At 34.8% G+C, this 16,318-nt stretch overlaps 2 protein-coding genes across 3 annotated transcripts; both read right to left on the reverse strand.

Moving 5' to 3' along the window:
* Positions 1 to 712: 712 nt before the first annotated feature.
* On the reverse strand, positions 713 to 6,843 carry LOC123894143. Of its 2 annotated transcripts, XM_045944044.1 has the most exons (6): positions 6,315 to 6,841; positions 1,923 to 1,975; positions 1,577 to 1,664; positions 1,383 to 1,481; positions 978 to 1,102; positions 713 to 862 (listed from the first exon to the last, which is right to left on the reverse strand). In XM_045944044.1, exons 1-6 carry the CDS (start codon positions 6,792 to 6,794, stop codon positions 826 to 828), a joined length of 882 nt encoding a protein of 293 aa, XP_045800000.1. In that variant the 5' UTR covers positions 6,795 to 6,841; the 3' UTR covers positions 713 to 825. The 2 variants fall into 2 exon arrangements, with proteins under 2 accessions (XP_045800000.1, XP_045799997.1); XM_045944041.1 differs by having other exon boundaries at positions 713 to 1,102; positions 6,315 to 6,843.
* Positions 6,844 to 8,959: 2,116 nt separating this feature from the next.
* LOC123894144 (beta-galactosidase 1-like) lies at positions 8,960 to 14,299 on the reverse strand. Its single transcript, XM_045944045.1, has 18 exons — positions 13,738 to 14,299; positions 13,486 to 13,581; positions 13,243 to 13,355; positions 13,082 to 13,148; positions 12,892 to 12,984; positions 12,642 to 12,785; positions 12,444 to 12,532; positions 12,237 to 12,342; positions 12,058 to 12,145; positions 11,835 to 11,953; positions 11,573 to 11,737; positions 11,263 to 11,441; positions 11,053 to 11,162; positions 10,763 to 10,872; positions 10,550 to 10,660; positions 10,147 to 10,463; positions 9,739 to 10,075; positions 8,960 to 9,440 (listed from the first exon to the last, which is right to left on the reverse strand). The coding sequence occupies exons 1-18, from the start codon at positions 13,903 to 13,905 to the stop codon at positions 9,330 to 9,332; spliced, it is 2,523 nt and encodes an 840-aa protein (XP_045800001.1). The 5' UTR covers positions 13,906 to 14,299; the 3' UTR covers positions 8,960 to 9,329.
* Between the last annotated feature and the right edge of the window lie 2,019 nt (positions 14,300 to 16,318).

The raw sequence follows: 16,318 nt of genomic DNA on the forward strand, positions 1-16,318 counted from the left end.
AAAAATAATATAGTATTACAACATTTTATGTGATTATTTAAATAAAATAATTTTTTTTTTGGGAGATAGACGAAATGACGTCCGATCTAACAATTTTGATATTTTTGTCGGTTAAACTATAAGATTTATAGACATTTAAATATGTTTGCGGATATTTAAATATAATAAATTATTTGATAAATAATAGATACATGAATATTGTCAACAAAAAAAATACATAATGAAGTAGAGGTTTCGTAAAAGTAAAATAAAAATTCGAATTAAAATATATAATTACTTCATATTTCAATCTTTACAAGATATATTTGATGGGCATATAGTTGTGTTATCTATTATTAAAATGCATGACTTTAGTCTTTTTTTTTTTTTTTTGAAACAGATTTTAGTCATATTTAACTAATGAGAATTAGAAAAAATCAAGTAAGTGAATTATCTAATATTTAAAATTTATTTTAATTTAACGTTAATAATATATTAATTTTGTCATATTTTCTTTAATTAATATTCATAAAACTTAAATTTCTAAATTAAAAATAAATTTCATATTATGTTCAAAATTAAACATGTTAATATATATATATATATCATATATGTTAATTTTAATGAGGTAAGCTCTATGAGTAATCTAGTTTCGATTCCACTTATCCGAAAACTGAGTTATCTGACAACCTTATATCATCTATATTCCATAAACAAGCAAAAATGGCAAAGGCAAAGGCAAAGAACCAAAAAGAACATTCCTGTGACAGTAAACTATTTATAGATATTTAATGTACACACTAAACTACCTAAGGTTACAGTTAGCATAACTAGTACTCTTATAAATTAGCTTGAGCACATTCTTGATTTCCCATTTTTTTGCCTGTGCAAATACAGAAAAATTGGTTATGTTGAGTTACAAACAAAAACCCTTACCCTCCAAAACCAATTACAAGCTTAAAAAATACAAGGGGAGAAAAAATCGAAATAAAACTAACCAAAATGAATCCTTCTTCTCTTGTGCTAATAATTCTTCAAAGGAAATGTCACTAAATTCATCATCTATATTCTCTCCCGGTTCACACTGTTTCGCGTTCTCCACGCCAGCTCCGAGTTCAAGCATCTTCGTGGATAGGTTCACAGAAGAAGCATACCATAACAAATGTTTAGTTAGCAAGATGTTTTTCATGAACAGAAGCCAAGCAACCTAGCTAGGTGTTAGCTCGAGAAACGTAAGTCAAATCCCCTCGGGAACAGTTGTAAAATGGTCACTGACTCACGAGTGTCCCACTTTAATTAATAATAATTTCCCTCTTCCCCAATATTATTTCTTTAAAAAGCAAACAAGCTAAAGAGAAGATGTTTATGAAACCTTCTATAAAACCCTCAAATTAAGAGTATACCTTCTGGTATGCAGGTGAGAGTTTAAGCTGGTATTGAAGTGAGTTATAAACAAAAGCATCCTCCTCTAATCTTTTTTGTTCTAATTCCAGCTTGTATATCTGAAATAAATAAATAAAAAATACATATTCGTTAGAGGTTTCTGCAAGTTTGATAAAATATGGGTTCCCTAGTGACAGATTGCTGTCTAACCAACCTGCTGATGAAGTCGGTCGAAAGAAGATCTGTCTGCCTTACATAATAAAGCCTTTGTTATTACAAACTTTCGTTGAATCACGTCAGCCCTGTTACCATAAGAAGATGTAAGAGCAATCAGAACAACAAAGATCATAAACTTTTGGCAAATAACATTCATGGTTTTGTCTAAACTCCAGAAACTCCAATATATGAACAAATAGATAGCAACTATCAGGCTAACTATTTGTGTGTTTATCAGGTTACCATGGTTGCAAAGACTAGACAGAAATATTCAATGTAAATAAATTTCCACAAGTACAACGGGGAAATATGAAGCAACTACTACAGAATAAATTTGAACATACTTGTGTTGTAGCTCATTCCTAGCATCAATCAAACTATTAGCAAACTTGACAACCTGCGTTATAGAGGACTGAGTATTAAACTTTTGTGGTGTTTGCATTGAATTAAATTCGAAGCCAAAATCATAGTTTGAAAATCTTAATGAATTGCAACTTGCAAGTAACATTAAAAGGAAAGAACCGAATAGCATTACCATGTTACTTAAAGTGAAAACAAACTCCAAATGAAAACTACCAAAGAAAGAGCACATTATGATCTTGTCATTCATGTAACTTAGTGAATTTATGTATCACTCCATTTGAACTATGAACTATGTTTATATTCCCTCCAACTCAAATTATTTGTTGTTGAAGATTTTTTCACAAGCTTTAAGAAAAAGCAATAAATGACAGTTATTATGAAGTTTTTTATTTCTCTAAAACGACAATTAATTTGAAATGGAGGGAGTAGCATGCTTTGTAACGTCTTTGCATAAATTGCGCAAAATCATTCATCGAAAAAACCATCTAAACACATTTAAAAGGTGACTAAATTGCCCCACCGCCTGCCGTCAATACCGCCTTAAGTTACGGGGAATGGATCAAAAGATATACTAATTTTAGAACTACTGACATTTTTCTTCCATAATTTCATCTATCTATATTGACACATGATTACCACTCCCCCTGATGTCAAATGGAAGCAACCATTTCCATATACATTGTGTGATTGCCCTCCATGTTTTATAGACAAAAAGACAAGATGTTATTCATCAAATGTTGTAAATTGCCTTGAAAACTCAGAAACAGGAGAAGCTGAAGAAACTGGAAATTCTAGCAGTGCAGTGGCGCCCAGGCGCCAGGAGAGGTCTGGAATTGCCTGTTTGCTTCTGTTAGTCTGCGCGGGGCGCAGGGAGAGGTCTGGAATTGCCTGTTTGCTTCTGTTAGTCTGCGCGGGGCGCAGGGCAACTGGCGCGGGGCGCCAGCTCGATTATAAATATGCTGTTTTGCGTTTCTGATGTGTGAGATAAGGTGTTTTTAGGGTTTCTAAAGCCAACAAAAGACTAGGGTTTATTAGAGAACTTCTCTTGGGCATACTCTAGGGTTGGGAATTGATTCATCACCTTGGGAAACACTTTCATTGAAATCTCTTGGTCACGGGGAGAGATTTGGGAAAAAGGGTAGAATTAGGGTTGAAGTCTAATTCTTGCAACTCTTGTATTGAATCTTTGTAATCAAGCTTTTTCATTGATAGTGGAACGGAGAGTGGCTCTCTCCCCCAGAGTAGGTCGGTTTTGACTGAACTGGGTAAACAATTGCTTCGTGTTCTTTACAGTTTTTCGTTATCTTTTGTTCGTGATTATTATTGCTATTTCACTTAATTGATTGCTTATTCGATTTGCTCCACACATCAAGATTATTGGTGTGATTCAATCCGAATTCACAACAATTGGCGCCCACCGTGGGGCAAAGGGTTAAACGGATTAAGTACCATGGATTCAAGATGGGTTATCGAGGGACTTTCCGGAAACAATTGGGAATTGTGGAAAGTGAAGATAAGAGCAAGAGCAATTTCAATGTCTGGGATGATGGATAAAACATGGTGTGTTGTTATCCGGTGCCTCGGAGGTAAAAAGCTAATGGAGATCGCGATGGTGAAGAACAGGGTCAGCCTGGAGAGGCGGTGGTAACAATACTCAGTATCAGCCTGGAGAGGCGGTGGTAATAATACTCGACTCCGGCCTGGAGAGGCGGTGGAACAATACTCGGCATCGGCCTGGAGAGGCGGTGGAATAATACTCGGGGCTACGTTTTGAAACAACAACATAACTATTGTGAGAATGCGGAGATGCTAGTGTGGTGAAGTTGGGAATTGGTGGAGCTTAAGTCGTGGACTTTGGATGCTCTGATCACATGTGTTTGAAGAAGGAGTATTTTGAATCCTAGAGCTAGTTGAAGGTGGAGTAGTTCATCATGGAGACGGGAAAGCTTGTGAGGTTCAAGGTATGGTTGTTTCTTTATTACATGATGTGAGGTATATTCTTGAACTTTTGATGCAAAGATAGTTGGTTCTACTATTGGATATGCATTTGTTACTAGTTGTGTTTCTCATGATATGGTTGAGTTGTGAAACTTCGGGTTGGTATTTGTCAGTGACATGGATTTAGTAATTCTAGTAAAATGAAGTTTACTAGGTGGTTGAAACTAAATTGGAAGTGTTGGAGACTAACAATTACTTGAAGTGTGTTTCGGAGTAGTTGAATTCTTGTACAAGGTGGAAGACATAGTGGATATACCGGTTTAAGGATTTGGTGGAGGAATCTCGGTTTGAGGTGGCGGTACACCAAAGTGGTATGGCTATGGTGACCTTGTGGGTTATGTTTTGATTGTGGCCGAAGAAGTGCAAAACTTGAAATATCTTCGGGGAGGCAATTGGAAGCAATGGTGATCAAACTTGGTAACTTGTAGGACTATTGGAGGTAGTTGGATACGAGGAGAGTTTGAGGTTGCGGCTTGTGGAACCACCTAAAATTCCAAGGTTGGTTGGAGGCAAGCAAATCTTCGAGAGGACGGAAGGCATTCCGGGGTTCGAAGAGGGTGGTGAGGCTTGTAGGATTATTCTAAAATTCCATGGATAGTCGGAAGCAAGCGTTTCTTCGGGAGTACGGAAAGGAACATTCCGGGGTTCAAAGAGGGGATGGTGTAAACTTGTGAAGCTACCTAAAATCCTATGGTAGTGGGAAGCAAGAACTTCATGAGGGCGGAAGGCGTTCCGAGGGATGAAGGAAGGAGGTTCAAACCGGGAAGCTTGTGAGTCTAGCAATGGTTGTTGGAAGCAAGTGAAGGTTGGTGTCAAGATCAAGATTCGAGTGGGACTTGGATTTGATCTGGTGTCTTGGATGGTAGTTCAAGGTGGAGCAGCACGGTGGTTGATGGGAAGTTGACATCACCATCGTTTTAAAGGCAAGGTGGAGATTGTTGTAAATTGCCTTGAAAACTCAGAAACAGGAGAAGCTGAAGAAACTGGAAATTCTAGCAGTGCAGTGGCGCCCAGGCGCCAGGAGAGGTCTGGAATTGCCTGTTTGCTTCTGTTAGTCTGCGCGGGGCGCAGGGAGAGGTCTGGAATTGCCTGTTTGCTTCTGTTAGTCTGCGCGGGGCGCAGGGCAACTGGCGCGGGGCGCCAGCTCGATTATAAATATGCTGTTTTGCGTTTCTGATGTGTGAGATAAGGTGTTTTTAGGGTTTCTAAAGCCAACAAAAGACTAGGGTTTATTAGAGAACTTCTCTTGGGCATACTCTAGGGTTGGGAATTGATTCATCACCTTGGGAAACACTTTCATTGAAATCTCTTGGTCACGGGGAGAGATTTGGGAAAAAGGGTAGAATTAGGGTTGAAGTCTAATTCTTGCAACTCTTGTATTGAATCTTTGTAATCAAGCTTTTTCATTGATAGTGGAACGGAGAGTGGCTCTCTCCCCCAGAGTAGGTCGGTTTTGACTGAACTGGGTAAACAATTGCTTCGTGTTCTTTACAGTTTTTCGTTATCTTTTGTTCGTGATTATTATTGCTATTTCACTTAATTGATTGCTTATTCGATTTGCTCCACACATCAAGATTATTGGTGTGATTCAATCCGAATTCACAACATCAAATAGCAATAAATTAAGTCTTACTTTTCACTCACCCTAATGTGAGTATAAGTTTTCCCCTATAAAGAACAAAAATCCCTATCACCCTTTTCTTTCAAAAACTGATCCAATCTAATTAAAAATTTGCAAACTCTATGAACAAACACCTTTGGTTATTTTGAAGCAATGCTTAATATAAGTCCTAGCTTCAATAAATTACCAAACTAACAAAATTACCTAAAATATGCTTAACTTTCATGTACAATTACTAAGAGTAAGTACGCAAAGCTAAACAACAAAGGTACTTTGTATGTTTGTTTCTCCAGAGTAGAATTAATTTTGCCTCAAATTCTACCTGAAGCTAGAAACCGTAGCTTCTGAATCTAAAATTGATTTTTACACTCAAATTTATTGTTTAACTCACTTTTATATTAATGTATCCAAACATAAATTGCGTTACTTTCAACTCAATTTTACAGAATCAATTCACTCAATCAATTTTTCTCACCACAAAACCAAACATACACCTATTTCCTTCATTGGAAAAACTGACCAAAGCAAACTAGCACAAGAAAACATTTTGTATCACATAATTCAACACTAGCAGGAAATGGTAACAGAATGTTACAGAAATTGGAAAATGCAAAATCATAACAATGAATTTCCATTTTTATTTTTTTAAATGATAATAGATTAGTGTAAACTTTAATGTAAAACAAAATGCTTAAAAAACATATTTTTCATAAACCAACTAAACAAAAATTCAAGATTTACAGAAAAAACTAACCTGTGGCAGTGTCAATTTCTTGGAGTCATTGCTTTTGACAAGCTCATCATATTGCTGTTTGATTTTTCTCTGCAAAACGCTACTTGAAGATGTAAACGGATATAAACAATCGGGTTCAAGCTTAATACCCGAATCCGAACCCGTATTTGCACTCTCTTCAGTTTCCAAATTCATTCTTTTCTTCTTCTTTGTCTTCCTCTTCTTCTTCTTTACTTCTGAATTTTGCAAAACTGAATCAGGGTCAGAGGGTAGAACTTGAAAAAGAACCGATTTTTTCAAATGGGTCGGGCTATTTGGGTCGGGTTGTGAAGGAGAATTGTGAGAAGGTTGGGTTTTTGGGTGGTTGTTTTGTGTTTTGAAGAAGCGTTTGTAGAGAGAGAAGGAGAGAATTGTGAGAGAGATAAGGGAGAGAGATGTAAAGAGGAAAATGGGGTTAAGATGAAAGAGAGAATCGGAAGGTGGTGAAGAAGAAAACTCCATGGAAATGTTTCATGAAAGAGAAGTGTGAATAAAATTCAAATAACAGAAAAGGAAAATATATATTCTACTCCTTCTTAGGCGGTTTTTAAGGTAGAAGTGTCATGTCACACACATAACTGCGATGTCATAACTCATAAGTTCAAACTCGGATAAAGTTGTATCTAGTTTAATAATATCGATGCAGTAAAAAAATAAAAATAAATAATATGTCGGTTGAATTATGGTTATGGACATTTTTCAAAGAGGATTTATATTATAATTTTGTGAGGTTTATACTCAATCACAATAGTTAGTTTGAGAGTTGAAATTTGCAACAACAACGGGTGACTCAAATATGAGAGGAGAGGTCTCTACAACAAAAAATAAATGAATTTAGGATAGACGCTGATACCTTATTAGAATTTGTGAGACTTATACTAAACCACAAAAATTAGCTTGAGAGTTAAGTTTTGCACTACACTTATAAAGGTTATATATGTCATATCTCTAGCCAATGTGTGACTTCTAATAGATTTCCTGTTGTAACTGCAGGACATAGTAATTAATTTGAGCCATTTGATTTTAAATCAGGTGCTGATATTGTTCTGCAGAGTAAAATTGAGCTTATAATTTGAACCGTTTGATATAAAATTGATAGTTGAGATCAAGTACAACGTGAAACTACATCTTATCTCTACAACGTGAAAAGTTGATACAAAAAAGTTTAGATGAGATATATTTTAGTTACAAAAATATTTATCTATTATTATTTATTAATAAAGTCTCACATTTATTCGAATTTAAGTTATTACTGTGAAATGAGTTAAAATCTTACCAATTGGATGAATTTTTTTTTAAGCAATTGGATGAACTTTTTGTCTTGAATTTTCTAAGTAATATTTTTTTTGAGTTTGAATTTTCTAGATGTGATTAAGATTGAACAACTCAATAAAAATAATTCGACAAAGACTAAGTTTTTTGTGTGGTGAAAATTCCATAAAGATTAGTTATCAACAAACCCTACAAATATATTATTGAAGAGGAATTGGAAAAATATCTTTACATCTCTATATGTTATTCTCCTACTAACATGCACATATAGCATACTTTCACTTTCAACCCGGTTTTGGAGTGCATGCATCATGCATGTAGTAGTGTATATACATATTTGTTTGTGTGATGGTTAGATTAAGGTTGAAAAGTATAACTAATAGCCATCAAAGGGTCAAATCAAGTTTCTTTGGGAGACATGGTAGTAGGCAAGGCAACTCATTGGAGTTAAAGCTACATCGTATGTATTGACTTGTTAGTGTTACTAATAAGTAGAGTTTTGTTTAGGCAATTTAATAAGAGTTAGGCATAGTTAGTTAATCGTTATGGAGCATCTGATCTACAAAAATATAGTTACGGGATAGAATAGTTTTAGTTGAGTGACCGAGTTACATGACAACTTTTTTGCATTTTACTATGTTTGATGATCACAAGACAAGCAATTTTGTGTTATGCCTTGTTTGATATGTTAATGTACCGGACCAAAAGATACAAAATTTACTTAAATACCCTTTATGATGTGAGATATTTGATTTTGCACTGTATAAAGACAACAAAATTTTGAAGATATAAATCCCCTCTTAGAAGATTACTACTACTACTACTATATGGATTCTTTCGTGCCATAGTTGGTGACGTATAGAATCAGCCAATGAAAAAGTAACAAAATCATCATATTCCATATTCCAATCTTCTTCTTTTCCATATATTGCTCATGTTCTGCCATCCAATTAAGCAACCACACCAATAACCAAATGCTTCATATCTAATCTTGAATTAAGCATATTTCTCAACTATATTTTTTTCATAATATATCTATCTATCTATTATTATTGCTAATAATTTGAGCTTAATCAACATATGTCTACATAACCAATTATTAGTTAGTTGATTCAGTATAACCAATTATTAGTTAGTTGATTCAGTGATGATTGAAACTGTACTTGGTAGGGAGAACCACGATTCGATCCCCCGCAGCTGCGATCGGGAGGGGGCTGGAACCACTTGATGTTAGAACTGACCTCCGAACCAGATTAAACCGGCGGAGAAAGCAAAAAAAACATGAAATAAAAGAAACAAGAACAACAATTTAATATGACTGGTTCTCTTTTATCCTGTAAAGTTTCTTACAAGAATAAGGCAATTAAGTTGCTATCAATGGAATAATAATAATAATAGTAATAATATTACAAGAAGCAAGATGCTTCCACACTAAAATAATAATTTGCACATGGACACAATTAATATGATCTCATTGTGCATCTAAGCAGATCTTCTTCACCTTTCACCATTGTATAAGAAGCAGAACACAGATATATACACAAACATCGCAATCGTATAAGCAATCTCTACCGGCTTTTCATCCAGATAGTGTGTTGTGTTTTCTGCAACTTCACCTTTGGTAAAAGCCAAATTAATGCTTGTGGTGATCTACAAGTAGTTTGGAATTTGGTTGAGGCAAAAATCCGGCATTTGATTTCGGATAAAATTATCAATATGGAATGATCAGGTACAAATGGCCTCCACTGAGAGTTTCTTCATGACATTTGGACATGGATCTCCGCCAAAATTTGCAGGCGACACGGTTACTTTGCACGAGTTCTGTCCAATGCAATTCTGCAACAACAATAGTCATTTTTTATTAATGAACCTAAAATATTTCATTATAGAGCCTTTAAAACTACCAAGGGTTTAATATTTGATACATTGTTTAAAAAGTTTAAAGCTGTCAAGCGTTAACAAATCAAAACCAATCATATATGTGTGACTTTAGAAGTAGTTATTATTGAAGTCAAATGGTTTTTTATGATCTGACGACTATGATTGATTGACAGTGTAAAAAATATTTACTCCAACAGTATATGAATTAAATCTAACTTCAAAAAGATAGCATGTTTTATCAAGAAATCGATACCTTTTCAAAGGTATTATAAGACTTGTGAGCATGACAACTTCCTTCATGAAAGTTTCCACAAGACCCTACAGGAGTACCAAAGCTAGCAAATTTGATCGACGAGATTTTCTGTCCAGGGCCACATGATAAATGTGCTTTCGGCCTAACAGGTTTGTCAGCTTTGCCAGAAGTTTGCATCTGATAACTTATAACATTTGGTTGCCACTCATAAATATCAGCACATACACTATCTACATCCCTTCTAACCAAAAATATCCCATTAGGGTCTCCGCCCAATTCTTCAAACACAACCAATAAATTTCCGGTTGGCTTCAGCCATGAATGGGGAACATGGTACCTGAAATTACCATTCAGTGATTAGTTCGTCGAACATTAACTTTAAAGCAAGTTTTCATGTTTCTCACTTACCATCTTTGAGAAGCCTCGCCACAGTTACTTCTACATTTGTTCTCGTTATATGTTCCTGCATAGTCACAGTTACCACAGGTACCAGATGCTTTATAAGCAGGCCAGTAACGGCCGAGATTCTGTCCATTTAACCAAACTTGTCCTTTTCCCATACTTCCCATGTCTAAAGCAAACGGTGAAATTCCGTCTGGGGCATCAAAAGTAGTTTTGTACCAAGTCAGTGGCTGCATTTGAGAAACTAAACTCCCTTGAACCCAATCCACCGAGGAACTTCCACTGAGAGAATGAAGACTCAAGGCTTCACCATTGAGACCAACCTAAATAAAATGGTAATTTCAATGAATTTTGAGCAATAACAGGCAATAAGTGGCGAAGAAAGTGAGGTGAGTGTTTAAGGTAGAACCTTGTATGACCATTTCTGCCAAGACAAGTCCCTTCTACCCTCATTGAGACCATTTAATGTAATCGGGCCAAGAACGCCAGCATTCCATGTTTCAAAATGAGGGCCAACATTCTGTGTTTCGGTAACAAGCAGAAAGTAAGTAATATAGAAATGTTAAGAAAGATCATTCTGCAATACAGTTCATGACTCAGACATATCGGTTTAGTAACAAACCGGGAGTCCAACTGCAACACTTAGAAGAGAGATTTTGTTGACACCAGGTCTGAGCTTCACATTCTGGCTAAATGTTAGCTTGGGGAATTCTAAGCTTCCATATATAGTTCCTGTCAAAAGGAGAGTAACAAGATCAATATGTGAATAACGATGTCACCGGAAAATTATTGTGTATCATACCCTCAAAAGCATACATCAACTAATTTTAATCTACCATGAACTAGTACAATTATGCAAGTTGAAGATTTGGAATAATTTCAGAAGCACTGAGAATGCGGTGTGCTCCTCACCTGACAGCTGACCGTTGACGAAAACATGTAAAGCATGCCCAGCAGATAACACTGTAAGAACGGGTTCCTTTCCACTTCTTAGAAATCCTTCATTGGGATCAATCACAACACTAGCAAAAAAAAGAGAGCAAGAAAAATATAAGACATTGAAAAACCGAAATGAAAGATAAGAGTTGTCATTTAAAAACTGCAGAGTTGTTTATTACTCACTCTGTGGAGTACCACAAGTAATCGGTTAAATCTCTCGTTGTATTTAACTGCTCCAGTAGTCCAGTCATGACGAAGGAACTATCATCAGTAGACGCTGTTTGTTCAGTAAACACTTGCCAAGAGAGTCCGCCGTGAATAGGAACACGAGTCATCTTCATCTGGGCACTCTGCGAACCAACCTGTACAAAAAATTTGGAATTTTAATTTTGGATCATTGAGAGGAATATCTTTCCGTTCATTGCAGATGAAATTTAGTCCAACAAGATCATATAAACAAAAAATATGACATCATGTTTTATTTTTGTCTCACCCTTGCAGTGTTATAAACGGTGTTTTTGCAGTCAGGAAGAATGCTTATAGACCAAGGAGGCAAGTTGTAATGCATATTTCCAAATGCCACCGTCGCATACGATTTTGGGTTATAGTTTGCAAGGAATGCAGCACAAGCTCCAGACTTCGATTTAAAGACATGAGCCTGCACATTGATAGTGAAAGACAGAAATTCAGTCTAGTTATAAAGCATTTTAAATAGGTTTGACAACTTTCACATAACTGAAACAAGTCATGCATACCTCTTGATAGTTTCCAATCCGTGTAACGGTAGGATCTCCAGAAATTAAAGCAGGTTCTGAGAGTTTTATTGCTCTGTGTAAATCCTTCAGATGACCCCATTTCGGTTGCCTGAGCAATCCTGCACACAGAAGAAACAAAATTAAGAACCCTACTTAGGTGTGTAAAATACATGTGAGTTCTTCTTATTGGTTATGCCAAGTGTTGGAATCCTTTGTGTTTTACCATATTCATCAAGAGGTGCATCATAGTCATAGCTTGTAGCAATGAAAGGACCACCAGCAGTTCTCCCAAAATTTGTTCCACCATGATACTGAAATGAACAAAATGAATGGCCAAATTCAATATTTAAATATGGTGAACCTACAAAGTTACACATTAAATTCAATGAATAATGAAGTTACCATGTAGTAATTGATAAATGATCCCCCTTTTTGTATAAATCTTGCAATTGAAAATGCCAAGTCTTCAGCAGGTCGGTGAGGTACCGGACCTCCAAACTCGGTAAACCTGCAAGCGGAGGCATTGTATAGTCAAGCTTATATTATATCTAGCTTACATTTATCATATTCTTATGGAAACTTAACAAATAAGAAACAAAGCATCAATACCAGCCAGTCCAAGCTTCTGTCCACATCTTTGGTTTGTAAGCCGTATTTGGAGAGAAATAATCACAATAGAAGCCATTGCAGGTGTTAATCTATACAACGTTTTACGTCGAAATTAGAAGCTGAAATCCTTGGAAGCACAAAAGACTGAATCCAGAATATAAATGTTTTCTTAAAACGATAAAGTTCAGCTCAACTTACGACAGGATCAGGAGCATCGTCTTGCTTGCACATGATCCACGGAACTCCGGTACCAAGTCCTATAGCCATATCTGCTGCCCACTTTGTGTAGGATTTACCAGGAGCACCAATTTCATACTCCACAGGTCCATATTCATTTTCAATCTTTACATAATCACAAGTTCTAGTCAATAGTCAATAAATAAAACCTAAGATAATAATATAAAGCAAAGTTGGATTAAGTGGAAAGCTAGCAGCATGTTTAGGCTACCTGTGATAGAATTATTGGACCTCCCTGAGTCTCATATAACCTTTCTTCTTTCATCATACCAACAATCTTCTCAGTAAATTTTTGCATTTGAAACTTCATTATGGCAATGTAAAAAACCAAAAGTAATTAGAAGGTACTAATAATCAATTTTTAACAATTCTTAAGGTATAATTAGGACTGAAAATATTACCTTAAATGGACCATTGTCAGTTCTAAAACTAATACCAGGAATGTACTTAAGCCAAACAGGAAAACCCCTAAAAATCAATCAAACAAATCTGTTAAGATATTTTTAGTTTGACATGTGTCAAATATTTTTGCCAAAAATGAGGAAAGGAACAATTTCCCTACCCAAAATTCCACTCAGCACAAACATAAGGACCAATCCTTAGATGAACATAAAGACCAGCTTGCTGCACCAACTTTATGAACTTCACTAAATCATAGTTCCCCTCAAAATAATACTGCAACAATCAAATTAAAAAAGATTATTTTTCACTAATCACTCATAAGTCATAACTAATCACTGTTTAAGCAAAAAACTACTAAAAATGACATTGTTATAATTATCATTAATTATTAATATTATCATACTTTATCAGGTGAAGGTTCATGTCCATTCCAAAAAACATAAGTCTGAATCACATCTAAACCTCCTTCTTTAGCCTTCTGGATAAGATCTGGCCACATCTGAACAAAAAAAAAAATCAACTTTTTTATGCAAATCATATAAAAGACATTAGAAGAAACAAAAAGGAAGAAACTTTAAGACACCCATTTGATAAAAAACAAGAAAACACAATGACCCAGAAGCTTATTCCATAGTAAAAAAATAAATAAAAATACCTCAGGAGTGCTTCTTGGATAATGAATGGATCCAGAAATGAGGATCCTTCTTTGGCCATTAATGGTGATAGCTTTAGAGTCATAAGACACAGATGCAGTAACTGAACTAATCAAAGAACATGCTAGCTGAAGAAGTAGTAACAGAACCAGTGGTGGCATCTTCCACATTATGAACTTGAAGTTGAATAATGAATAGTAAAGTAGTAAACTAAACCTTATCTTTGAACTTGGTAAAGCAAAAACAATGAGCTGAAGAAGAGGGAAGTAGTAACAAAGAAATGACTTTGATTCTACTTTTCCTCAATACTCTTTGTTTTGTTTCTGAGTTCACTTTTTCTTTTGTAGAGTGATAAATGAATATGAACAAAGAAAGATATAATTAATATTAAAATATATATTATAATATAAAGAAAACAGCTAAGTGTTTGAGAGAGGCAATGTTACTTTTTCTCTTTTTGTTTTGATGTTGTTTGGGTGAAGGTGCTTAAATAAATAAATAAATTAAAAGTGTTACTATTAAAATGACTTTAATTTGAAGGAAAATGGGAAGTGGTTTGTAGCTGGTTTTATAGAGTGAGGAGTGAAAGATAGTTATGGATTGAGTGAGCAGTGAGAAGCAAGTAGGCCCCAAGCCAAACAGCAGTTGTCCTTGCTTACTCTAGTCTTACTCAGCACCCGTGATGCCGACCTCATATCATGTTGGATGCATGGTTGTAAATTGTAATAATCTAATGGAATGTAAATTTCATAGGTTTAATATGCTTGTGGCTTTTTTGTTTGTTGCGGTATTTTTATTCGGCTTAACTGGATGGTTTATTAGAGCAACAACATATAAGGTTCATGGAGTGAATAGTGTTGTGATTTTTTCAATAGGAAGTTTTATTTTTACTCTTGTATTCGGTTTTAACTTTTAAGGTCTACATGTGTCGAAAGTTTAATATATTCAAGAGACTTAAAGAGCAATTGGCCGATTTAAGGGGTCGTTAGCAAGGTAAGTCCCCACATATATGACTTAAGAAATTTAGGGATTTCAAATTTGTATATAGGTGCAAATATTTCTTTTGTGAATCCGAAGAAACCACACTAATAAATCTTTTAGTGTGTGGAGCAAACGAATAAGCAATCAAACAAAATGAATGAGCAATAATCACACAAAAGTTGAAAAAAAGTAAAAGCGATAAAGAACACGGTGAATTTATTTACCTAGTTCGGTTAAAACCAACCTACTCTGGGTGGAGAGAGTGCTCTTCATTCCACTATCAAACTTTCTGCTTGATTACAATGAAATTCAATACAAAAAGAGTTGCAAGAAATAGATTTTCCCTATTTCTACCATTTTCTCAAATCTCTTCCCGTGACCAAGAGATTTCAATGATATAATGATTACAAGATGAAAAAAAAAGAGTTATCAATGTCTAAACTCACACATTTAAATATGAAAAAATGTAGAATCCAAGGTTCAAACCCCGGCGGCCACTCTAATGTCGTTGATAACTACCAATTGAGCTACACTTATGGGACGTATATATTATTTTTTTTAAATAAAAAGAACTATTTGAATAATCGTTAATATAAATATTATTAATCAATCATTTAACATTTATTGGTTCAATTTAAAATATAATTGCTCTAAATTTTTTATTTTTTTTTAATCATGATATTGGTACGAAGTTTTCACCGTAGTTAGTGATAACTGATCTCCCCCGGAGAACCTATGGGACACACAAGGGGGGTTCTTCCATCCCAACTGAATTTTCTCCATACGCATGAGTCAATAATCAAACTACTGACCAAATACTTAAAGGGACCAAGACCCTTTCCGCTTAGACCGATTCATTGTTGCTAAAAATATAATTATTAAATAATTCATAATTTAAACTTGACAAATGAATATGACCCAAACAAAAAATTTTAATGAATTGAAAATTCATTAATACATACATTTGAAGTTAAAACCAAATGAATAATTTATCATACGTTTTTATTTTGAGTACTTCATCATACGTTTACATTCAAATGTACGCGCGTATAGTATTAAGCAACAATGAATGTACTTAATGTGTGGTGGCCATATTAGATGCCTACAATATAAATAAAATTTCTCAATCTATCTATATCGATCTGTGGCTTTGTTTGTTCCAAGGTCAATCTTGGTTTGTAATTTTCTTATTCTTCCATATTTATTTTTGTTTTGATTCTCAAATTGATTAATTGTTTTATTTTTGTCTTTTGTTTTGGCAAATTGTTGTGCCTTTTTGAATTGTATTGGGTTTTTACTCGTTTTAGTTTGTGGCATTTGGCTATTTTAAGCCTCTTGTAGCAAACTTGAACTTGTTGTGTTTTTTCTCCAAGTTAGGTATGTTTTACACGGTTAAAAAAATTAATTAATTGTTTTCTATTTCTTTGTAATTAGGTTTTGGTATTGATTTTCATTGAGTTTGACTTGACTTGAGTGAATTGTATGTTTGATTTTAGCCTTTGTTTTAGAAGCCTTTGTAGTAGGAAGTTTTTTACTAAGTTGATTTTTATTTTGTAGAATGTTAACTTCCATGTCAATGGGTCACAAGAACGAAGAATCTAC

Source organism: Trifolium pratense, linkage group LG7, assembly GCF_020283565.1.
Source record: "Trifolium pratense cultivar HEN17-A07 linkage group LG7, ARS_RC_1.1, whole genome shotgun sequence".
Classification (NCBI taxonomy): Eukaryota; Viridiplantae; Streptophyta; class Magnoliopsida; order Fabales; family Fabaceae; genus Trifolium; species Trifolium pratense.

Excerpts from the sequence above, each read along its gene's own strand:
- LOC123894143 (XM_045944041.1), bottom strand. The coding sequence starts at position 6,794 with ATGGAGTTTTCTTCTTCACCACCTTCCGATTCTCTCTTTCATCTTAAC. Across the intron at positions 1,976-6,314 it reads AGAAATTGACACTGCCACAG|GTTGTCAAGTTTGCTAATAG; the intron begins GTTAGTTTTTTC and ends TCTATAACGCAG. Across the intron at positions 1,103-1,382 it reads TCTCACCTGCATACCAGAAG|ATGCTTGAACTCGGAGCTGG; the intron begins GTATACTCTTAA and ends CTATCCACGAAG.
- LOC123894144 (XM_045944045.1), bottom strand. The coding sequence starts at position 13,905 with ATGTGGAAGATGCCACCACTGGTTCTGTTACTACTTCTTCAGCTAGCA. Across the intron at positions 10,873-11,052 it reads CGTCAACGGTCAGCTGTCAG|GAACTATATATGGAAGCTTA; the intron begins GTGAGGAGCACA and ends TCCTTTTGACAG. Across the intron at positions 10,661-10,762 it reads GTGTTGCAGTTGGACTCCCG|AATGTTGGCCCTCATTTTGA; the intron begins GTTTGTTACTAA and ends ACCGAAACACAG.